Consider the following 26,382-nt stretch of genomic DNA (forward strand, 5'->3'; position numbering starts at 1 on the left):
GTTATATTTCTCGCGCTAACATCCATGAAGGCAACATGACAGAGGGATGCCTGTCACTCAGGATGCCAAACTACTCTTTGGTAAGCCCCGCCCCCCAAGCAACATCAGGGCCAAAAGTTTGAAAGTGAAAAAAAAGATCTGAAAGCGAAAAAAAATATCTGAAAGTGAAAAACGATCTGAAGGCAAAAAGCAATGTGAAACCTGAAAAAACAAGTTTGAAACTGAAAAAATTATTATTTTGAATCTGAAAACGTAAAATCTGCAACTCAAAAAAAATAAGGATTCAAATATCAAAATATGTATAAAAGTGAAATATGAAAACAAATATTTTATTCAAAAAAATTGCTGAACTGAATCAAAAATAATATTCAACCTGAACAATTATTTCAAATACTTATTTTTGGTTTGAATACATCATTGTATTTTTCAAAGTTCAGGATAAAAACTTGAACTTTAAAATGAATTGTATTTTACACATTATGATACAGTTATACAAATTGCATTGCCCATTAACTGTTGAAATGAGTTCCTGACATCAGAAACCAGTGTTTTTCTGGTACATGTAATTGACCGTGTAGCTCTGTCAGCTATTTTTAGCCCCCCTGTTGCTCTGACAAGTATCCCCAGAGACTCTCATCCAGCAGTGCTCCACTGACCTTGCTCAGCTCCATAGTGTGACAATACCTACCGACAATTATCTATAGCAGCAGTAGCGTGGCGTGGGGAAGAATTTAGGGGAAGCCCATTTTTTTGGGTTGGGGGGGGGGGGGGGGGTGGTCAATAACGTAACCAGATGAGTGATTACAGCGCCCGGTATCATTTTAAACACATTTGTATCACACAGATGCAGGACTTGCACACGCCTGTTATCTAACCGACAGGTCCGCACGCACTCTCCAACCGAAACTCTCTCGTCTTATTAATTTAAGCATTTTCTTATTAATTTATGCAGACACCACCCCCCCCAAATGCAATACCAGCCGCTCAATGCGCAGTGCAGATTCGGTAATGAATAAAAAAAAGCATTCATTCACAAAGTAAATCAGGAGACCTTTAAAGTTTTACGTTCACATCAAAGTATCAGTAGGCGTGTATGAAGCACATGAATTCAAAAACAATTATGTACAGAAACATTTGCATGTGATAGTCCACCTTTTCTTCCCTTCCCTTTCTAACACACGGCAAGTGCAGCAACAGTCCTCGTCTCTGTAATTAGCTCAGTCCGTAGTCCAAAAGTAACTAAAAAATATAAACAATCTCATCTATTCAGGTGATCGATTGGATGGCAGTGTCCAATCAAATCGCCAGCCGCCAGCCGCCTCTGAAGGGAAGCCAGAGAAAGCTGGCTTCCCTTGGCATGGCCCTGACCAATCACAGGTTGGCAGGGGCATCACGTGGGCCTCATCTGATTGGTCAATCCCTCAATTTGTTTTCACCAAGGGAAGCCCGATCCGGCTGGCCTCCTCTCGCAACAGTGAATGCAATCTACTGTTTCACCATAACATCTAGAGGGGCGCTGTTTGTTTCACTCTTTGTAAAATACTCAATGAGAGTGGGGGAGAGACGGGCCGGCAGCAACACACAGCAAAGGAGAATTATCGAAACAAAACAAAGTGTTTTTATTTATTTATTTAAATTATAACTACAATCCGAAAAAACAGGGGAAGCCTGGCTTCCCTTGGCCTCCGGGAGAAAACGCCACTGTATAGCAGTGGCGTCTCATGGCCTGGGCATCCGGGGCTTTAGCCCCGAATGTTTTTTCTGTAGCCCCGGACAATTCTCCCTCAATAATATAATACATTAACCGTGCTTTACGTACGTGAACCTCATCATGACACAAGAGAGGACGGCAGCACTGTAATTTCCCGTGTTCAGTGAATGCAACAGAGGCATGACACCAGACCAATCAGAGAGTTGCATGGAAATAAACGTGTGCTTGTGTCATTCAAGCTCGGCTCTGTGTGTGTGGCAATAGCGCATTTAGTGTGATAGAGAGAGAGAGAGGGAGAGAGGGGGAGGGAGGAACCGGTGCCAGCAGGGTCCGTGTTGTTAGCATCTGGTTAGCTAGCTGCACTAACGGACATAAGGAGCTGTTTGTTCCACAACAAGCTGGAGGAGAGTCCTCTCCTCTCAGATTGAGAGACTTAGGTGAGCTAAAGGACTCTCTGAGTGTTTAGATAGTTAACTTTAGTCTTAAGTTATCTCAGTGGGTCTCAAACGGTTCGGTCACAAATGATTCAAAAGATTATTTCCGAGGCACACCTTCATATGATCATTATAGTTATAAAAAAAATAAGAGAATAAAGGAAAAACAGTTATGAAATACTATATGGCAGTAAAACAAGAATAGAGTTTAAAAGGGGAGTGATTAGTAAAATATCCATAAAGAAAAAGTACATCTGTTTACAGTTCTGCTTCATATGGGTGTTGAGAGAGGTATCCATAGATCTCTTCATTTTGCTCTCAAAGTGCACCAGATTGATGCATTTAACTTCAATATTTAAAAAAAAATCTTCCCGGGGGAGCATCCCCCCGGACCCCACTAGAGGAGGTGAGCCCCCCACTCATAAAAAATACCACTTTACCCCTGCCTATATGCCATGAGCTGATTATCGAGCCTTCATTGTAACAGTCGCGGGTGTACTGTGTGTGTGCGTGTGGGGAGTGTTGCAGTGAAAAATGCCACTGTAGTGCCGCCGCCACTGTGGGCTAAGCCCCGAATGTTTTCAGGTCCAGGCGACGCCCCTGGTCTATAGTGACAAAAATGAGGGACATCGGACTAAAACACACCTCATCATCTCAAATGAAGCCAGCAGTATAGCCAGGATTATGAAGATATATCTTTTTGAAGCAGTTACTTGCAATTATCTATGTATGTCTTTGCCGGCAGACATAATCAATTTGAGCTTTTTGTCATGTTTTATCAAGCTGCTTTAAGACTAAGTAATATCTAATTTCACTCCTCTTTGGATTGCAGTCTCAAACCAAAAAAGGTAAACATATATTACTTAGTTTTCTTTATTCAAACAGCTGTTTGGTGGTAATGTATTGCCCCAAATCATACTAAACAATGTACTAGCTTTGTTTGAACCTAATCCTACTGGTGATTTAAAAAGGGATAATTTCAGTAAATTATAAGTATGTTTATTCCTTTTGTATCCTTTCATTTTGTATGTATTCATTCCAGCCGTTCTGAGGATGAACACCTTATTTGCGTCATTGTGGTCATAAAAACATTAACAATGCTTTCACTGAGGAGTCATTGCTTTGTTCTTGTGCCTTCATATTAAACATTAACTCCAGCAGGAGGGAGGTGTTCAAATGTTCACTTATCAGACACCTCTGCATGTGGCCAACTGCTCCGTGTGCCAAGCATTTGTCACCTTGAAAACTGGCATCCAGTGGTGTGTGTGCTGATACATTGTGATTTTTTTAAGATAACAATCAATGTGTTGTTTTAACATCAAAGTGCCTAAAACCACCACCTACAGCATTATCAACGCTCACAAGTTCTGGTTTTGAATGATTATATTACAATTAAAATACAACCACAGATGAGAAATTATCTGAGGATGAGAGTGAACAATAATGCCTCTAGTAGGCATAAAAGGCATGTTTCTGTTTCTTTAGCGTTGTTTTTTAACATCACACTTAAAATAGAAAGGTTGGAACACTGTCGCAACTGAATCAGGGAATCTCAGCTCAACATACTACGGACTATCAATCACAGTAAACCTATTTTATCTTACCAAAGAGTAGATGGCAGATATCACATAATGATCTATGGCCCATTGAGCTTTTCTGTACTGAACAACATATTAAAACCATTAAAAGTTTGTAATAATTGTATTCTATTTTATGGGGGCAAAGACCATTTCAGTTAATACATTGGGTATTTGTACTATATTGTATTCACTGCTGTTAAAAATAGCTATCATGTGAGAACAAATACAATATCAGAATAATATAGGATTTTTGAAACTCTTGAATGGCAGTCTACTGTCTCTTAAAGGGGACCTATCATGCAAAATGCACTTTTGTACATCTTTTATACATGAATATGTGTCCACGGTGTTCCAGGGAACTCACCAAGTGTCAGAAAACACAACCCTCTCTATTTTCCTCCATACCCAAATCTCTAAAAAAGGGGCTGCAACGGATCTGATAAAAACTGATCCAGATTTGAACACTGTCCTGACGCCAGGACGGTGGCGCTACGGCTATTGGGCCAAATCCACCAATCAGGAGGAGACAGCCACGGCCATTGCCGTTCAAAAGCGCTGGAGACGCTGTAGTACATATGCCAGGCCTGTAGATGGTGCTGTTCTCACTGAATCTGCCCTTGCAAAAACAGGGATAAAAAATGTCAAATTGAGCAAAATGAGGCATGGCTAAAATGCATGATCTGTTTGGTATTTTGAAAAAAAAAAAGTATAAATATGCCTTATATAGGTATGGTCCTACACTATATTATTCAAATATAGCATAATAGGTCCACTTTAATTTAAGATGGATACAATATAAAAACATTATTTTGACAGAATTACCAAAACATATGTGCAAACAAATTATAAAACTCACTTTGTTCAAAAAGAGAACACTTGAAAAGAGTTTAAATGTACATCATCTTTAATGTATTCTTTGAAATAGGCTCCCTGGCTCTTGGAGTTCAATTGAAATGTCACAGCAATTCAAAGTCATTTGAAAAAAGCTGGGCTTTAAAAAGAGACAGTTGCATTTTCAGGTTGGTAAAAGAGGTGCCTGGTACGTCACAAAGAAAGTGCGAACGACAGTTGAAAAGACTAAGGTGTGTACATGGCTGCCTGTTACCTTTGACTAGATATTTTGTCACGTGTCTCTGTGTCCCACTTTTGTTTTGAAATGCAAATATATTTTCATAGACCTAGTGCCATCACCTGCGTAAACAGGTGAAAATGTGACCAGCTCAGAAACATCATATGCTGTTGAAGCGCATGAAATGGTTTGAAATGCTGAAGGAGTGTTTTCTCTAGAAATGAAAGGCCTATTGTGTCAGTCCCTCTCAAACAAGGTTCATGATTACCTAAGTAAGGTTACCTAGGTTACCTAACCGCAGAAGATTATAAATCAATTTGTCTTGGCTTCGTTATTATTTAAGAAAGCAGACATGTTGTTAGGCAGATGATACCGTAAAAACCTTAAAAAACAAGATAGTGACATACACTACAGATTTTAGAATCATAATAAAAAAATAAAAGAAAGTTTCTTTTTGCTATGATGCCAACACTTAATATCAGCATACCATCCCTACCAATAAAAACATGATTTGTTCCCTCTTCACTTGTAGACTACATAAAAGATACATTATTGTGTTATACATAATAATGTAAAAAGGCCCCAATTGCATGTGAGCAGCTTTAAATAAACTATAAATAAAAAATCCTTCAGGCCTCAAGTCAAACATTAAAAAAACACAAACTATTAAACCCAACCACAAATTTGAATCAGTCAGGTTCTGAAGCTTACATTACTTCATATTCTCACGTCATATGTATAAAAGTAAAATATTTCACAGGCTACTTAAAATGGTTAAACTCCCAGGTTGCCTTTCTCCCCTGGCAGCAGTTTTTCCTTCGCTGAGTCGGGAGGGACTCTTTGTGGAGTCTTCTTCATTTCTAGACTTTTGACCCAAGTGTAGGCTGAAGAGCCCCCAAGAACCAGCATGTTGCTGGTCCACCACAGCAGGCTTTTACTGGAGGAGTTGTACACCACCGCAATGACAGTCTGAGCACAGGCCTTTGCTGTACCTGAGACATTGTGTGTGAGTGGACTGGTAAACTTGATCTGGAGGCCTGTGACGTAGCCGATAGCGAAACCAAACACTCCTCCGAGCGTCATCATGCCCCAAAACTTGAGGTCAGAGGAGCGGCTGAAGCTGGCCAGACTGCCCAACTCTCCGAACAACAGAATGAGCGGCAGGAAGAGGACGCAGGCGTTAATGTTGTTGTAGTAGGACAGTTTCCAGATGTTTCCGTCTACTGCTGGCATCACCTTTTTGGTGAAGATGGCGTTCAGAGAGACACATGCGCTGGCCACCACCCCGAAAAAGACGCCTGTCCAGGAGAGGGTCCCCGTCATGCCTTCCTGGTCCACACCAAGCCAGAATCCACCTGAGAAGCATGGACACAAGCAGGACTGTGAGAACACCATACACATAGACCTGTCGCGATAATCAATAAATTGACTTATCGTACGATAAATAAAAATGGACTCAATAACTTTTCTGAGCTCGATAAATTGCCATTTACATGCGTGTTTGTTTACATAAGGATGTGACCAGCATTTTAGCCAGGCGCGCTGTGAAGGGCGACAGGCCTACATACACATAAAGCATGTGTTCAACACTTGAACAGTCAAGTTGCTGAGTTTTAAATCAGAAATATGCCAAAATCTTTCATTCTAGTATTTTTTTAAGTCATACAAGTTATTAAATAGTATATTACTCCAGATTTGTATTAATATAGGTTTTGAATAGGGTTGTCATGTTATTGTAAACAATGTATCGAGTATTTCAAACAGTAAGTATACAACTCTATCCACTTGTTCATTGTTTCGGCCCCATTTAAGTTTAAGACAATACTTTGCTTCAAACTTTGTTGCAAAAGCTAAAAGTAGGCCCTTTTTACTATTTCCCCAAAACAATGAGAGCAACTGTTTTCTGGGGTTGGTGTAGAAAAACTTGACTGGCTTGAGGATAATGCAGAAGATAAATAGATTTCTGACACATCTACTAAAGAAACTGTTTTATTTTTAGTTATTCAGCACATGTCAATAATAGTTTCCAAATTATTCACCTTACTATTAATCTAGTATAGAGATAAAACCCTGCGATATCATCCACACACCCTACGGGGGAAAAAACCGTTAACCTACCTAGTATGACCCCGCAGCACATTATGGCTTGAAGTGATGTGGTTTGTTTCAGGATGATGTACGACAACAGCACGTTAAACACTGTGCTGAGAGAACGACCGACCGTGTAGAAAGCCACTCCGACATGTTTCAGGCACAGGTTGTTGAAGGTGATCATGCTGATGAACACAATGGACAGCGGAAGGACCTCCCGGGACGTCTTCAAGTCAAATTTGACCGACGGGAAGTCGATGAGACCCGGGCACACTTTGGACAGCAGCTGCATGAGCCAGCACAGTCCCACAGTCACCAAACATTGGTAAAACGTGACAAACAATGGTGCGTCCAATTCTCGGTTGTCCAGCAGATAATTATTGAGGAACACCATTGTTATGGAGACAAACCAGTACAGTGCAACCACAGCTCCTATCCGGACGGCCCGGAGTATGAACGTCTCTCCATGGCCGTCCGGGTACATCGTTTCCGAGCCGGCTAGAGCCATCCTCAGGATACTGGACCGCTTCAGCTGGGTCCTGTTCATGGTTAAAAATAGAGACACTCTGTGTAAAAACTGCAGCATTTACATAAGCTTGTATGTAGCTACATGACCAGCAGTGCTAACTACACGGTACAAACATGACGACTTTGTTCGGCTAACAGCCATAACAAAACGACTTCCGATTTAGATTTTCAGAATAAAAGCTCATCTACACAAATCCTAGCTCGAGCCAAACCAAATTATTCTTGAGTATGAGATATGTAATTCCAGTTAAAAATGACAATACAAAGTGAGACCAACTGTACAGCTTTTGAACAACATATATACAAAACCCCTGTCGTGCCTTTTCATACACAGAAAAAGTATGCATTCAAAATCATTCATACAATTTGCATTTAGACACCATGCAAATTGTATTTGTTATCGTGTTATCGCTGGGACAGTTCAGAAGTAGCATGGCAAATATGTTTTGACATGGCCCAGATCAGAATGCATACCTTGTGTGTTAGCCCATCCATTTGTCTAATCTTTAAATCTTAAAATGCTTTGAACTGTTTTAATCTTGAAGATAGATGCAAAGCCGGAAGTGTTTCCAAGCACGACTTCCTCGTTTGAACTAACATTTACATTTAAAGAGATAGTCATGGAAAGTGTCTTTGACTACATATTCCTAGTAGTGGCGTAGTTTCGTGTCCATATTGTTCTCGCTTTATTAATAAAAACTGTTTATGAGCTCTTGCTAATCAAAATAGTAATAATATTAAATATGTTGTACGGTGCACTACGTTGCAAGTCTAACTCTATCGGTTGCATTTACCCTTTTATATAGAAGATATGTTTTTAGTTTTAAATATTACCTGACAAACATAGTTTTTTCTTGATTAGGCTATGTAGGCTATGTTTAATGTCTTTTGTTTAAAAAAAAAGGTTTTCATACCTTCAGTTGATGGAGAGATGCTATAAATCCAGTATGCAGTGTCTATCAGGAAGTGTTCTGCCCTTTTAACGAGCTGTCCTTCCCCTCCTGCTCCAAGGCAACAACACAGGCTGCTTTTATATGACATGCATTTCCTGGTATAGACTTCACCAGACATAGGACAGGTGAATAACAAACAATAACGAATATTACAATATATCAATAATACAATAGAATGCAATCCAATAAAAAAAAGGTCTTGGCCCGTTTATCTTTCATTGTAAAACAACAGTTTAGCTTAAAGGGCTGAGAGTGCACTTTAGATTAATTATAAGGTTAGCAACATGCTCTAAGCTTTGCTGTGCCCCTAACTTGGCCGGCAAGTCCAGCAACTAATTTATAAATGTTACAGGCAGCCAAAGAAAAGAAACAGGAAACGTGAGTAATGACATGTCTTACAACGAACAAACGAACAGCAGATGTTTGAACAGTAAAGAACCAGAACAATAGTGAAAAGCAGGAGTGACAAAAAGACTGATGATTTTATTCTTTACAAAGAAGTTTTGTTATGGGGTCAATGGTTGTATTGAGTGTTGTAATCATGCCAGTTTTTCAGGTCTAGCAGTCATGTTTTCAAAATAAAAACTAATGTAGCTTAGTTTATTATTTAGCTTTATTGTGGTCAGTTATTTGGTTTAGATTCTTACTGTTCTGATAAAGGCCTATCTACAGTAACAGGTGTATAGTCTTTGTATTTACATTTTTCTTCTTCTTTGTTCATAATAAAGGTTTTTTAAATAATTTGATTTAAAACTAATAAATTAAACTTTGTGAAAATATTCCGGTTGTGGAGGACGGTTCTTATCAGTCACTTTGTATTCCTGCTGAACATTCTATCATCAGATGTATTCAAACCATTATCTAAAATGAATATACTATTAAACCGAATGAACTTTCCCCAAACTTCATTTTCACAGAAACATATTTTGTTTCCAGATAGTATCCTACTTAAATCTAGTTTCTTTTCTGAAACAACAACAACAACAACACAAAAACCTTATTTTTGTGTAAATGTTTTTAGGTTATTATTTGTTTTAAAGTACATTTAATACAGTTCACAGGCATTGTAGGCATTCACAGATCACTGTTAATACTCCTGTACTGAACCCTAGAGACAGTAGGTGGCAGCAGATAATCAAAGTGGATAATGTGCTTTGCTGCAGGATTAGGAACTAATACCCAACGCGAGCAAAGACATACTATGATTGCATAGTTACATCAGCTTTGTTAGATTTACTAGTGATTGAAACTATATATAGTGGAACAAATAGTATTATCAATCAGCAAAAAATAAAATCTCAAAACACCACAACAGATACATCTTAGTTTTTTATTGATCCATACGCCAATCTTTTTTTAAATTTAGACTACTCGATTGCCCTTCAGAAAAAGCAGAGCTAACATAAAGCACAGTCAAAATACTGTTAGTCAAATCTAACCCCTATTGTATAACATAATTCTTGGTTAATATATTGAAACTAATGATATGTGCCTTTGGTTGTGTTTATTTGACAGTGAAAACGGAACAGGGACGTTGTGATTGATGGAATTTTAGACCAGTAATCCAAGAGAACACCCATGTTTTTAGCCCTCACACGACATAACTAATTATACCCATCATGCATCTGTTGACTACCTTAAGCACAGGTTCAACAACAAAACAATCTTTAAGTATGCAGTTGCCAGTGTGTCTGCTCAGCATTTCATTTTCTGATATTTATATATTATATATTTTTCACTTTTAATGTTCCCTCAATGACTGCCTAAATTCATAACAGTGTTTACAAAAGTAAGTAATAGTAGTAGCCTAAAGAAAGTTAGACTTGGACTTTTCTGCCAAGACCTTGTATGAAACCCTGTCTTGGTGTTGTTGAAGGTTCTGGAAAATTGCTGCGTTTTCTGTTAGTGTTATATTTTCTGCTACAGTACACAGCAAGTCACCTTTTTGGTGTACCATGTTGGCTGCTGGGTGAGTAAACAATACCTGTGGTTTTATATATGCTCTCAGCAAGGATGTTAAACTCCATCATCTTCCAAGAACACAAAAGCAGTTTTTGTGCAGTATGACTATGTGTGGAGTTAATTTTGGTTGTTTATTCATTTATTTTCTATTTCTTTCTTTCAATCATTAAGCATTAAGCTACTTGTTTAGTTGTGCAGGTTGTCATGAAAACCCATCCATCAGGGGGTGTCAGACCTCTCATTGGGCTCCCTTTTGCTCAGGATTCGGAAGAGAAGAAATGTCCCACTGGAGCCAAGTTTACTATTCACAAGGCGGTCTGCTTCCCGACCCCTGTGAGCTGTGGAGATGTACTTTATTAGTAGGCACAAACATGGAGGGAGGATGCTGCTAGTTGTATCTTGGCTAATATAAGGCCCTGGAGCATCTGCACATAACATTTTAGTTAAAAGTTCATGTTGAACAAAAGACTGCCACACACTGTGCTCTTCACTTGCAGTCAGAGATATTTAATAACAACGTTTGTAACACAGGCCTTCATCAGGGCATTTTGTCAATCTACAGATGTAGATTGGTTAGGCTCTTCAGTGAAATTATCATGTAAAGTAAACAGAAAATAAAGAGGAAAAGAATAGTAACATGAGTACCACACATATTTAGGTTTCTGTGTTATAGAGGTGTGTGTCATATGTTTCACATATAAATAATACAACTATTTCTAACGATACAAACTTGTGTCAAACTTGGCTATCTATTAAATGTTTAAATGTTATTGTTAAGCTTTTGAACAGCATTACAATATACTACCTAAGCTTTGTTATGAAGACTACTTGACACATATCTATCAAAAGATAAAACTGCTTTAACGTGCCACACTTTGCACTGAAGTGATGTTTGATGAAAATTATTCTCATCTATTGGCGCGTTTTCACTACACGGCCTCGCTCGGCCCCGCTCGGTATGGCTAGGCCTCGTTAGGACTGGCTCACTTAATGGCGCATTTCCATTACAGTTTAGGAACTGGGGTAGTATCTATAGTAACGCAGTGTAGGCGGAGCCGTGACGTCATCTTCAATGAGAACCCCAGAAAAACAACACAGCCGTTAGCTGTTAGCACTCAGAGCTCACAGCTCCTTATATATGTTCAGAAACTAGACAAAAGTTAAACAAGTACACACCACAGACTGCCTGTGTCATGGCGAATACAGTCGCTGCTTTATTTATGTCTGTATAGGCCGTTGTTGTGAGTGTGGACGGTCGGAGCATATACTGCGTTAGCTTAGCCAATCTCCATTTAGAAAACACGCATTTTAAAAGGTTTTTCGCCTGCCGTCTGTCTGCAGACTTGTCAAAGCATTAATTCATGGTTTTTACTAACCGGTATCAGTATGTTGTTACTTCGGCATCATTTTGAAACGTGTATTACAATTAAATCACGGTCAAATATGTCCATCTTGTTGTAGTTGTAGCCCCCTTGCCAGCGATGCTCTCTCTAGTTTAGCATACTCAGCCCGACTCAGCCTCGTTGTCTCTGGCCCTAGACCCACGATTTTATGAGGCCAGAAAAACTGTGAATTAGGACCCGCCGGCCGGTACTAGGCCAAGTGGAAACGCAACCAAAGACGGGCCGCTGACGTCACAGCCCTCTTAAACCGTGCTCCGCGCTGTAGTGGAAACGCGCCATAAGTGTCAAGAGAGTCAAGGAGAAATCCACCATGTCGGGCTCCAACAGCATTTATTATTACATCACAATCTTGTTGAATGCAACCATGCTTTTATAACAATTGTGCTTTATCAACCTGTGGCAGCCATTTTTGTTTCTTGTTGGCATTTCAGTTTATATTTTTAAATGTATCATTCAATTTTGTTGTGAATACTTGGTGCCTAGGATTAACGAGAGCATACCGTCTTACCTTGTGCTAACAATAAGACTCAACAGGACTACAGAAAGATGAAAGAATCCAATAATAAAACACACTTTAGAGTTTTACTTATGCACCAGCACTTACAAAGTTATTGCTTGTTGGGAGTGAATATCTCAGCACTGTTCTTGTGGTCCTTTGTTTGAATCTTTATGGTTTATTGCACTTATTGTAATTCGCTTTGGATAAAAGCAGCAGCAAAATGTAACTTAATGCATTGATGAACAACAACTAGAATCTCATGACCATACAGAGAAAGGAGTGGTTTCAAAAACATTACCATAGAAAATTGGCAAAAACACATTTTCACCAATCAACTCGAAGGTGAGTCAAACATTGCAAACCAAACCAAAAAACAGATTCACAGAAAGCTGCCACCGATTTCTCTTTCAACAGACCAGTGAATAGCATTTGGAAGATATTTGTCCCACACACACACACAATACAATACATATTTAAATACAAAGGAATACATATAAGATTATTTATCTGAAATATGAGCACACATGACATCAACTTGAATAATATCTGATGTGCCCACTGTGAAGCCACTATCAATGAATTAGATGACATGCATCAACATAACATAAAGAATTCCAAGTAATTGTGACCTTCTTTACAGATTCTGTATCACCCGTCTATAGAACGGCATACAACTACACAACTGAAAAAGGCTTTTATTCTATCATTTGTCCAGGTTCACTAATAAATGATTAATTGGTAGAGGGCCCAGTGAAGTCAAGGAAGCAGCTTTTTCTCAGACCAAAGACAATGCAACTCCTTTTTACTAGAACTATTGGTTTTTATTATTTATGACACCACTATCATCAAATGAGGCCGTAGAGTCTACATTTTCAGTAGCACTTCTTCATGCCTTAACCAATGCCAGGGCTGTGCTGGTTTATATGTAATTGCTGTACATAATGAATCTTCCAGCAAGTGGGGTGAATGGATATCAGGCCAGCGAGGCTGCGCAGTATGTTACAGTCCAGAGGGGAGCTTCATTTCAAACACATATAATCCTCCTTTGTGGACCAAAGCCATGGTTTCCAGGCTATTCTGCTTTTACTACTTTGATCAACCTCTGCCTTCTCGCTGTCTAGGGAAATGAAAGAGCAGGAAGTCGTCCTTATGTATGACTTTTTTTTTAACAGTTGGAGTGTTATAGTATAGGGTCAAACGAAAAAAAAATGATTGATGATTATACTCAAAGGCAAATTAATGCTTAATCCTATTTGATAATGTACAATCTACAGCCTTGGGAGGGGTGAACTTTTTGCTGGAACTTTTTGATTTGTGTTTTGGGGAAGAAGCACGTAAAGAGCTGTAAATGTTGTAATAGTTTTATGGCACTGTTTGCTTTCCATATACATCTCGTCAATGATGTTAAGGAGTAATTTGACCTACAGTAGCAGGATGAATGAAAAAAAAGATCGAAATAGTATACATTTGCTAACCAATTGATTTGTCCTTATTACACTGAAAAAATACCAATGTTGGAATGTCTTCCCTCTGTCACAATAAAATAAACTATTTAAGAAAAATGTCCTAATTCATGTTTGAGTTGTTTAAGTGTTTATGCTGCTGGAGTCGGCCAGGATTTCTTCACCACAACTGCTACTTTTCAGTGCTTCTAAAGCCACTCCCGATGGTGAGAATTAAAGTGAAAGGCATTTGATCAAGGGGACACTTCTTTGGCCATCCTGGCACATAAAACATCCCGTCCCCGTAAGACTTTTAGAGCCAAGAAAGAAGGACATCCTCCTAAAGAACTAAGACCATTAAACATGAATAAGCTACCCTCTCAGAATTAAATAGCACCAAAGAGCTATTAAGAATCCCTTTAACTATTCAGTATAAGCTGGCCATCGTCCTCTTAGCTCTGCAACATGAAATACAACTGCACTATATATGCTGATGTAACTCTTGTCTCTGTCGGACTGACATGTTGGCTTTGTTCAGTGGGCTGGCGGACTCCAAACCCGTTGAGGGAACCAGATGTGTGTGTGATTACTCATCCTTCAGTGACGAGAAGCAATCATTTTGAGGAGCAGCACGATGACAATTGTGCTGCCATTTTGTTTCAGAAAATCTTTCCATCCATCCAGTGGTGCACTCAGGCAGGGAACAAAAAACATGCATGCTTCATGCGATGGGGCATCAGTGTGCAGAGGGTTTTCAAGCAGCCTTGATGGCATGGAGTTATTTTTGTTGCTTTTTTAGATTCGAGGGGTACCTTTTCCTCACTGGAGGGTCAATCAACACAAACACACACACACAACTCCAAATAAATCCTATCGCGCCTATGTGTCGGCTGTTAATGTCAATAGCTCATCATATCAACTCAAAAGAGCATACTATTTTACTTTAACGGCTATGAAGTATATAAGTGTTGTGTTTGTAGCTGGATTGTGCTGCCCCCAAGAGGCCAACAGTATAGATTATTCCATATTTTTTAAGTATTTTTAAGTCACCACAGTTTGTAATATTGCTGCAACACATTGAGATATTTTCAAATTGTATATAGCAGTAGAAATATTGATCCTGATTGAAAATATGAATCACAAGAAATGTATTTCAATAGCGTTTCTTTCTTTAAATGAAAATGAACTAAATAAAGCAAACAGGTATTTTTAAAGTTGTTGTTAAGATCTTGTGAATCATTTCTAGTGAGTTAAGTTAATTCTCGGGCGGCTGTGGCTAAGTGGATAGAGTGCTGGACTTTGATTCAGGGGGTAGCAAGTTCGAGTCCCACTGCAGTCAGCATGTCGTTGTGTCCCTGGGCAAGACACTTCACCACAAATTGCTCCTGTGGGGATTGTCCACAGTATTGAATGAATGTAAGTCGCTTTGGATAAAAGCAACTTACAAATGACATGTAATGTAAAGTTAATTCTTCCTGTAGAATTGAACATGGCATACATGCACTCATGAGTGCACTATAAAGGTCACCAGCAAACTACCTCACTGAGTGACTCACCGGTTACAACAGTGTTAAAGTGGTTGTGTGCACGCTTGCGTTTCCACTCCCCTGCACTGCTGCAGGGCTTGGTTAATTATCTCCTTTGTTTAAAATTGTTCTCAGCTTTGAATGTGCTGTTAGCGGGGTGAGTGAGTAGTTTGTGCTTGATCAAGACTCCTGTGTAGCAGTAAGAAAATCCCACTTTCTCTCCATGTGGGTGTTTTCTGATTCAATCCTCCCTTTCTTTGCTGTTAATCTCTTCTGTTCGTTTCATCCTTAACGCTTCCCTGCTTTCCTGTCTGTGATTGGTTGTTCTCTAAACCCATACATGTATTCATTGCATAAAATGTATTATTACTTTGAAAAAATTCCAAGTGATAGCAAGAAACACATTTTTATTTTCACATACATTTCATGTAGATTTACATCGTACTAGTGTCTTCTTTTAGTGTAGTGATCTTTTGCATCTCATTTTGAGCGCTCTTCTCGTCAGTTGCAGTTTGGGATTGAAATACTTGATCAAATGTCAACGTTTCATCTGCTGCGTCACCCCATCCCTCAAAATCAGTCCCCAGGGGAAACAACTCATCAGTATGAAAGGACAAATGATTTAATAAGTGGGTCGGGTGTGTATATGTGTGCACTCACATTTATAGTGTGTTTATGAGTGAATATAGTGTGATGTGGTGGTGGTGGGGGGCCGGGGGGGGTGGCGGGCTGGTTAAAAAGAAGCTGTATTTTTCATTATCTCGTGGCCAAGCCGCCTTTTCTGCTGACATACTGAAATATTGATGTGGAATAAATTCCCGTCTAATTAGAGTGGCTGAATTAATAGGGAAGCGTTTAATTAGCAGAGTTTTCTTTTTCAGTCGCGGAGAGGTTTTGATCCGAGCCATATGGTTGCTCCCTCTGATGTGCCGTGGTTCACAGGCTTTTAAATATGAATCATTTTTGTGAGAAGTGTCAATTAAAATTAGCTAACTGGTGTCAGGAGGTACATTGTGATAGACATGGGTACTTGTAATGGCATTACCTATGCTATTTTAAAAATTCAGTCTATGCTACTAGACAAACACATCAAACTTCTGACCCGTACCTGTTTTTTCCATCTCAGAAACATTGCCAAGCTCAGTGGGGTTCTATCAAACGCAGAAATGGAGATGGCTATTCATGCCTTTATTTAATCCCGGCTTGATTACTGTAATGCTCTGTTCTCCTGCCTCAACAAAACATCAATAAATTGCTCACTCGGTCCAAAAAAACATGCCACATCACCCCGATTCTTTCTGCCCTGCACTGGCTCCCTGTCCATCTCAGAACCCAATTCAAGGTATTGGTTTTCACATATAGAGCTGTCAATGGCCAAGCCCCAGCCTACATCAATGACCTGATCCTCCCTCACAGCACAACCCGGGCCCTGAGGTCCTCTGAGCAAGGCCTTCTAAGGTTGCCCCGAACCAGGCTAAAAACTAAGGGGGACCGTGCCTTTGAGGTGGTGGCCCCAAGGCTTTGGAACAAACTCCCCCAGACACTAATGGCGCATTTCCATTGCAGCGCGTAGCTCGCTTTAAGCGTGCCGTGTCGTGCCGTCCCCTTTTTTGGTTGTGCTTCCACTAGGCCTCGTTCCGGCGCGGCACGGCGCGGGGCCACTTTTTCCCCTCTTTTCTGGCCCTAGAAAATTGTGGTTCTATCGGGGCCAACAAACAGGGCTGAGTCGGGCTGAGTATGCTAAACTAGAGAGAGGAGCGCTGGCAAGAGGGCTAGAACTACAACAAGATGGACATATTTGACCGTGATTTAATTGTAATACACGTTTCAAAATGATGCCGAAGTAACAACATACTGATACCGGTTAGTAAAAACCATGAATTAATGCTTTGTCAAGTCTGCAGACAGACGGCAGGCGAAAAACCTTTTAAAATTCGTGTTTTTCTAGATGGAGATTGGCTAAGCTAACGCAGTATATGCCCCGACCGTCCACACTCACAACAACGGCCTATACAGACATAAATAAAGCAGCGACTATATTCACCATGACACAGGCAGTCTGTGGTGTGTACTTGTTTAACTTTTGTCGAGTTTCTGAACATATATAAGGAGCTGTGAGCTCTGAGTGCTCACAGCTAACGGCTGTGTTGTGTTTCTGGATTTCTCATTGAAGATGACGTCACGGCTCCGCCTACACTGCGTTACTATAGTAACTACCCCAGTTCCTAAACTGTAATGGAAGCGCAGCATGAAGTGAGTCGGCCCTGTTAAGGCCCAACGCGGCCAAGCCGTACCGAGCCGTACCGAGTGTGGCCGAGGCCGACCGTGTAGTGGAAATGCGCCATAAGAGACGCTGCCTCAGTAGAGATTTTTAAGGGGCAGTTAAAGACCCACCTCTTCCGTCAGGCCTTTGGGGCGTCGGAGGAGGTGAGTTAGTAGCTGTCTTTTATTGGTGTTTTATCGTATGTTTTATCCTATGTATTACCTGCTGTTGTTTTATGCCTTTTTATGCCTTTTATTCTACATTTTAGTTGTACTGTGAATTGTGTACCGTACTGTAAAGCACTTTGTACATTCGTGTTGAGAAGGGTGCTATATAAATAAAGTTTTACTTACTTACTTACTTAAATACTTGAGTATATCCTGTTATGTTAACTGGAACAATGACATAGGTTGATTTAAGGAAAATTAGGATTAGGTTATTGAGGTGAACAGGTCGTAGGATAAGCAGATTCAGAAAAAAAAGTGGTCCTTGTCAGGCATTGTGGAAGTAGTTAATGGTGTGTGAAAAATGTAATGTGTCCTCACAGTGAGAAATCTCTCTCCGATCATGTTTTCTACTGTATGTTTATTTTACAGCTAGTCTTGTACACTGCAGTAGTTTAATTCAGTCCACAGTGGTTTACATTTTGCATTTACTCACATGTTATCCAAAATAGAAATTAAGAGCAGAACCATAGAAGCTCTGTGAGATTATACAACTCCGGAAAATATTAAGAAACCACTTGAAAATGTTCAGTTTCTCTGGTTTTACTATTTATAGGTGTGTATTTGAGTAAAATCAAATAATTTTTGTTTTATTGAATAAACTACTGTACGCACAGCAGTACTCTATTATGCTCTCAATGAAAATGTGTTAATCACAAATAATTGCAGGCCATGAAACTGTCATTAGGTTTACAGATATTAGGTTATTAACTTATTAAAGTTCAAAACTGAACCTGGTGATAGCACTAGATTGAATGATAAGAGACCAAGACAAATTCATCCAATTAATTGTGAGCTGAACATGAATGTTTGTAGCTTTCGTGTAATCGTGTAGTCATATTTCATAAGGATATGTCCCCTGGGCACCATGAATTAAGAAATGTTTAAATATGCATTCATTGTGAAATGAAAACTTTAATACAATTTGTCACAATAAAGATGTCACTTTCCACAGACCATGAAGCCTTTACCATATTACATAGCATCCATCTAATAGTCCTCACTAAAAGCACACCAGAGTGTTACCAAAAAAAAAGATACGTTGCCGCTGCCTCTTATGCAGATGTGTAACTTGCTCAATGGAAAAGCTCACATTTTTTAATAAAAGTTAGTTCTTCAGCTAAAATGCCAGGTTTTAAGGATACATCTGACACACATAGAAGAGGCATACTCTCTGAAATCACAGTAGTTTATATAAGCTTTTTGCCTTAAACAAATAAATACTGATGTGTCTGATAGGGCACAAAAAGTAATTATTTTGCAGAAAAATATCGAAATTAATTTAAGTTAGAGTTGGAAAATGTCTGTGACATAATAGTTGGCATTTATACAAAGGCAAAAGCAATACTCAAACACAAATTAACAAAGTGAAGACATAAAAACTGTTTTGATGATGTTAGACAATAGGCTAACAAATAAACAATAACACATTTAAATATAACCAACAGGCAGGCATGAGATTTAAAATTGCACAATTTGCAAAAACACATTGCGAAAGTGTCAAGCAATACCCTTAGATAACACAGTTATTGTGAAATATACTGCACATTAACATTATCCAAGTGTGTGTATGTCCCTTAATGTGCAAACTCACAGTTTCATCAGGTATTTGATTGATGAGACGGTTAAACAACAATCTGCCCTACTGTCATCAGCCCATCGGGGACGAGTGGGATGAAGGAAATAAAGATGGCAGGGCAGTCACTGGTGCGATTTATGACTTGGGACATACCGATGACTGTCACACAAACTGTATCAGCAGATGTTAAACATTTTTCTTACTATGTGCTTTTTTCCAGAAAAACACAGCTTATCTGGTAGCAAAGATTGATAATATGAATAAATGGTAACACTTTATATTAAGGTACACAAATTCACCATCAACTAGTTGTTAATTAACATGCATATTAGCAGTGTTGGCTCTTTATTAGTCATTATAAAACACTTATTAATGCCTTATTCTACATTACCGTATTCTACAAGTAATAGGCCATTAGTTGAGAGTTTTTTATAACCCTCTAATTAGTGTTTATTTATTGCAAGTAAGGAAGTTGTTGTATATGAGTTTTGGTCTTAATATGCTCTGCTCAATATGGGCCTAATAAGGCAGTAGTACCACAAGAATAGTTATTCTCCAATAATAACACTTAAAGGTCCCCAGGGCTCTCGACTAACTTTTTTCACCATCCTCCCGGAACCGTCCCGAAATACAATCTAAGCCGTCCCGAAATTAATGTGGACCGTCCCGAATTTAAAATATTAGTTTTTCTACATTATCATTAGTTAAAATCATTCAAAGTGACCTTTAAAGCTCCCATGTCATGCTTTTCCGGTTATTACCCGTCCCCTTGTGTGTTATGAAGGTTTTTATGCATGTAAACGGTGTGCAGAGTCAAAACCCTCAAAGTACACCCTGTAGCGAGTAAAACTCTAACACAGAAAATACCTCCCCAAAACGCCTCGTTGGAGATACGTCACTGCCCATTTGAGTCTTCCATTTAGTTCCGGGTACGGCATGATGTCCTGCCGTACCCGGAACGAAATGGACCAATCCCGAAGAGCTATGGCCACACCCAGCGGCGCTGGCCGCACCCTCTGCCAGCCTAACATTTACTGTTGGAAGCTCTGGTTCAGTTCACAATCGATCCAGTCATGCCACTGCCAAGGACCTGTTTCCTGAAATGTGAGGAGAAATCTGAGCTGTTTGTCCTACCGACGGAAGAACCACGACGAAGTCAGTGGTTGAAATTTCTTTTTAACACTGTTCCTTCATAGGTTCGAAGAACCGGCATTTCACAGACGAAAGCTTCCAAAACATTGCCCAGTTTGAGGCCGGATATGCACAGCATTTGAAACTGAAGGACGATGCTATTCCTAGTTTGTTTGGACCGTTTGGAGCAGGGGAAGATTCGGGTACACAACCTGTAAGTTTGCGTTGTTATTTGTGTATTTATCAAACAAGACTGTTAAAATGTATAAACTGTGTCGGACTGCTAAGCCATTGACACAGTGCTAACTGTGCTAACTAAGTTGCTAGCGTTTCCATATATCAACTCTAATATCAGCAGATGGCCTTGCATACAGTACATGTATCTCATAGCAGGAGAATGTCTGCATTCACACACGAAATACTCATAGACAGTATACTCCGGGTGATTTGCCGTACGGTCAGTCGCGAAACGTAATTACATTATAGCTGGCGTAGCGTGTATGCTACAGAGCTAACCAACGGAGCTAGACATGGGTTTGCTCGGGAAAACACGTTCTTGCTAGCCTAATATGAATCACTAGCTTTTGTTCATAGTGGTTTTATTACACTAAACAAGCCCAGCTCATACAGTATACTCCGGGTGATTTACCGTACATTGTGACAGTACATGTACATACTGCATGTATAGCTACGAGGCTAGCTATACATGCTAGCGCAAAAACAATGTATTCATGACCGTTACAATGAATGACCGAACGTAGCAGACTACCCGTATAAGATTGCAATTACAAACACGTTATTGCTAGCCTAATATAAACCACTAGCTTTTGTTCATAGTAGTTTTATTACTCTACATTATAGTTGCCGTTCCTCCGAGCTAGCATTCATATCGTGTTAGCTACCAAGGTAAACAAAGCTAGGTTAGCATATTAGCTGGCAAGCTGTTCATTAGATGGATTAGATAGATCCACACTCCTACCACAACTACTACTAACGAATCTAAAACAACTAAGTTTCTCTAATATTTTGTGATTTGCATTTGATTTCGTCCAGCCAGATCCTGCCGGACAATACATGACGGGACTACCACACTGATGAAACGTCCTAAAAAGCCCCGGCTGCTATAGGCAAGATGCCGACAACGGGGAGTAATTGATGATATACCGTGTATATATGTATGAAACAAAAATATATTGTAATATATTGGTAAATATAATACAATATATTGGATCATACATTTCCATATATGGGAAAGTAGTCCTTATATTTTTAAATATATTGCAATATATGCATGGACCATGTATGGCTATATATTGATACATATAAAAAAAATATATTGCAATGAAAACAAAAACTGCACTATACATTTATATGTAGTAGTTTTATTGAAACACTCATTTATCTTTCATGAGTTACACAAGTTTACATAAAATTGAACAGATATTCATAAACAGTTATCTCACTTCGTTTTGTATAGTTACCCACTTTATATATGAACATATGTTTGATGGTAGCCTATATATAAAAAAAGTACAAATTGTCCATTGAATGATGGAAAATAATATACAGTTTATAAATATATATAGACACACACATATATGCACGCATATATATATGCATATATGCACGCATATATATATATATGCATATATATATTCACATATATATATATATATATATATATGCATATATGCACGCATATATATATACATATATGCACGCATATATATATACATATATGCACGCATATATATCTATGCATATATTACGGCCGACCGGCTATTTGGAGTGGAACGAAGCCCATCCACGGCAGACAGGCCAAACAGTATTCGAATGCGCCACTTCCGACTGATTTCGGGGAGCCCCCCCCCCCTCTCCAGCAATAGATTGATCTGATTGGCAGATTCAAATCTGCGTTGCTGCCTCTGTCTGTTGATTCTGTCGCTGAGTATCAAAGAGAAAGCATTCATCAGGTGCTTCGAAACGGAAAATTAAAAAGAAACGAGAGGAAAATACAGCACCAGAGTCAGGTATGTGTGTGAGCATTTAAAACTATTTTAAATTGAAATAATTCTGCATGTACACTACAAGTAGTCTAGTTGCTTAATCCGTATGTCCCGTCTCTCGGCACTACACCAGCTAACGTTAGTTAAATTAGCTATGTTAGTTCCCTCGTGTATGAGTGTATAACCGGTCCGCAGCTTTGTGAACATTCAATTTCGAAGATTTTCGATGTTACAGTCAACTGAAGTCGACCCAAAACAGCCAAAAATAGCGGACCTTTAGATCGCTAACATTTTAGCATAAGTCAATGGAGTTTAACATAGCGAAAACTAGCCCCACGGCTAACGGACATTTTCTGACTGTTGACGATGATGAGCTAGTTAAGTAATGTAACCACAGTTAGTCTATGTGTTGTAAATTCCCCTTGTTCTCCTTGATCTGCATTATATCGTTCGTGTTTTAGTCAGGCACATTTAGGGACAGCTAATGTAGTGCAGCTATGGGTCCTCGAGCTGGTTACATCCATGGGTTACACATGTGCGTTCAGGACAGGAGATTATTGCGCATCGTCACATGCATAATTACCATCGTCACAGAGAGAATGCGTTCGTGAAGAATGTGAGCATATATGCAGATCTTTAGTGTTGTTAATGTTATAAGATTGTATGCATAGTGTCCTGCTGAGTCAGTGTGTTAATGAGTCTTGATGTCCCGTTTTTAGTTGCTATGTTGTTCAGGAATTGAGCTAATGCTAGCTAGTTAGCTAAATTAAGCTATTCAGATGAGATGCTAACTTAGCTTTTATTAGCCGTGTGTTTGCAACGTGTCTAATGTGTTTTAGCAACAATTAGTATTGCTGTTGCTTATTATTAATAACCATAGTCTGGTTAGTTATTGTAATTTGAACCTTATTTCTATTTCTGTGTATTTTGCAGAAACCATTCATTCATTCTCTACTCTACGTTATCATTATCATCATACTCATCAACCCATTCAACATCCTGTATGTGATTCCACATCAAGCATGATGTATTCTGTGTTGATGATCAGAACCAAGCTAATATAAAGTCCAAAGACTGTACTTCCTGTCTCCGTGTCAACTCTCTAACCGGAGTGCTGTTTTGAATAAAACGGCTCCAGCACAAACATCACAAAACACATAAGATTCCCCAATACTATGTGTTCTGATGTTAGTAACTATGTAGGCTAACATTAGTTAGGCTATGTGTTGTGGACTAATGCATTCAAGTTAGTTCACATTTTAGTTGTTATTGCCCCTGCTGACAATTGTGTGGATAATATGTAGCCTACAGTCAATGGCATTTCACATTTTGCTCTCCAGTGTATGTTATTTTAATGTTGACCCATAATACTATATATCTATATATTTTACAGGAGCATTGTTGAAATTCATAGGTCGAACTAAGCCTGCAGAACCACAAGTCAAGAGGACAGAGGAGCCAGATAGCAGTGGTGACTGAGACAGAATAAATAAGGAGAGAGGGCCCATGCAGAGAGGCAGACATCAGTAGTGAGGAATCAGACCCAAAAGACACGAGGACAGAGAAGCCAGATCGCAGTGGTGAGGAACGCACTGTCATTTAATTTCACTGTAATTTTACTTTTCACATATCACTTTATTCACTATTCAGCTTAGTTATCCTTGCCATGAAGGAATGAATGATTGAATGGATGAATGTTCTATATTATTTTAATGACAGATTGAACCACAGCAATATTGTTTTAGAGATGTTATATGTTTAACTGCTATGCCTGTCATCTCTGCTCTGTGTCAATGTGTTGTCTCCTGGGTTCTGTAGTGCCCGGAGTCTGTCTTTTTATTTTTTTCCTCCCAAACCCCATCCCCTCAGGACGCCTTTTGCCTCCTGTCAGGTCATCATTGTAATAAGAATTTGTTCTTAATTGATTTTCCTGCCTAAATAAAGGTTCTACTACTATTTATTCAGTTATTTTATTACTGGTACTGCTAATTGCATTATGCGTATTGTTGTATATTGTATATACGTATGTATTTACTACTACTACTTACAAAATCGAGGGTTGTAGCTTTGTGTCAGTACATATTTCAGGGTTTTTCTATGCCTTTGTTAATCTAAATTCTAATACTCATAGGCGACTACCACTCCTGCCGATGCCGATGCCGAGGCCCAGTTCTCCCTTCCCACCACCCCAGGCTCATTGTGCTAGGTAAAACTCTCATTCAATAAAAGTAGTCTTTTAAAGGTGGGGTCGGTAATTTTGGAGAAACCAGCTCGAGATCGCTAGAATTTGAAAATACGCACATGACCAATGAGGGCACGAGATAAGTTTGTGCACAGATGGAAGGCTGACAGGCAGGTAGGCCATCCAGTTATTTTAGTCGGGCCGGCTCAGATGATTGGTCGTGCTTTTTACAGTACTACAGCTTCCACAGATGATATTTTTTTATGGATTTTTTGTCAAAGCACTTCAGATATTCATTGCTATCGGGATGTTAAGAGCATTCCATGGAATATAACAAAAAGTGTATCTCGAGCCGGTTTCTCAAACATACCTACCCCACCTTTAAAGATGAATGCAATTACATTTTAAAAAGTTTTAAACAGAACTGTTACAGATGCAGATGCTTGGTCCAAATTCCATAAAATATACCAACCAGTAGCGCCACACTCAGACGAAAATGTACAAAGCCTATTCTTCCACTATTCGTATTCCCACATTATTCACCAAGCCAGCCCATGCTTTAATATAGATATTATGGATATTGTTATAATTCCTGCTGTCTTTTGTGAACTTCTAATTATTTGTAATTGTTCTGTTCCACAGATGCTGTAGTAAACCACCATCCAGGGACCAAGACATCAGATATAAGAACATCCATTAACACAAGAATTTGTGAGTTAAGGCACGAAAAAAACAAGATTGACGATCAAATAGGGTACAAGACTGTTTTTTTGGCCCTGTATGAAATAACAATGCATCATTTATTAACTATACCTATACAAAATGTAATACATTTTCCCTTCATTATGTAATAACACCTCCTTTTGTAATAATTTGCCCATTATGTAGTAAACAAGTTCAATGCAAATATGTAATACATGTCGCCACATTTTGAAATATATTATTACATATTGCTGTGGTTATTACAAAATGAGTTGCAAACAATAACATTACAACTGTTTATTTATTTATTCAACCATGAATCATCCTTACTCATAATTTAAAAATACTTCAGTAGAATATCTTTCATTGGCCAAAACTAGATCAAGTGTTACCATATTCATTAGCCAACATGTATATCAACATTAATTTTGGGATATATTTACAGTTTGGTTATGGTTACATAATGAATATTACAGTTTTTTAAAAGGGCAACTCACACATTTTGTAATAACCATTGCAAAATGTAATAATTGATTACAAAATGCAGGGACATTTATTTTATATTGCGTTCAGGCTGTTACAGAATGCAGCAGATTATTACAAAATGTGGGTTTTATTACATAATTACATGAAAATGTTCTTGAGTCATTACATAATGTGTTGTTTATAGGCCTTTTCTTTTATTCTTTCCTTGTCCTTCTTTTAATGAGTATTTTGATAACTGTTACACATTGATAGAAAAAAACAAATTAAGCTTCTCATTATTCAGACTCAGCTCTCAGCGCTTAAGCTTCTTTTAAATGTTGATAAAACCAAGGTAATGCTCTTTTCAAAAACTAAAAAAGACACCAGAGCCTGTTTTAGATATTGTAATTACGCAAGGAATAAAACTTGAAGTGGTTGCCTGTTACAAATACCTTGGTATCTGGCTTGATGATTGTCTCACTTTTAAACTTCATGTCAATAACCTGCTTAAAAAACTGAGGGTTAGGCTAGGTTTCTTTTCCAGGAACAAGTCCTGTTTCTCGCTTGAGGCCAGAAAAAGGCTCTGTGACCTTTTTACCTGTACTGGACTATGGTGATCTGATCTATATGAA

The 26,382-nt window shown here is 38.8% G+C and overlaps 1 protein-coding gene across 2 annotated transcripts; it reads right to left on the reverse strand.

Annotated features, from left to right (window-relative positions):
- Positions 1-4,607: 4,607 nt before the first annotated feature.
- On the reverse strand, positions 4,608-8,427 carry slc35c1 (solute carrier family 35 member C1). 2 transcript variants are annotated; one of them, XM_034116977.1, is made up of 3 exons: positions 8,328-8,427; positions 6,913-7,424; positions 4,608-6,149 (listed from the first exon to the last, which is right to left on the reverse strand). In XM_034116977.1, exons 2-3 carry the CDS (start codon positions 7,391-7,393, stop codon positions 5,569-5,571), a joined length of 1,062 nt encoding a protein of 353 aa, XP_033972868.1. In that variant the 5' UTR covers positions 7,394-7,424; positions 8,328-8,427; the 3' UTR covers positions 4,608-5,568. The 2 variants fall into 2 exon arrangements, with proteins under 2 accessions (XP_033972868.1, XP_033972867.1); XM_034116976.1 differs by lacking the exon at positions 8,328-8,427 and having other exon boundaries at positions 6,913-7,579.
- Between the last annotated feature and the right edge of the window lie 17,955 nt (positions 8,428-26,382).

The sequence above is a fragment of the Trematomus bernacchii genome, unplaced genomic scaffold, assembly GCF_902827165.1.
Source record: "Trematomus bernacchii unplaced genomic scaffold, fTreBer1.1, whole genome shotgun sequence".
Taxonomy (NCBI): domain Eukaryota; kingdom Metazoa; phylum Chordata; class Actinopteri; order Perciformes; family Nototheniidae; genus Trematomus; species Trematomus bernacchii.

Bases quoted from the DNA above. Each gene is read 5' to 3' on its own strand.
- slc35c1 (XM_034116976.1), bottom strand. From the start codon at position 7,471: ATGCTGCAGTTTTTACACAGAGTGTCTCTATTTTTAACCATGAACAGG. The intron at 6,150-6,912 runs GTAGGTTAACGG...CATGCTTCTCAG, and splicing joins GTGCTGCGGGGTCATACTAG to GTGGATTCTGGCTTGGTGTG.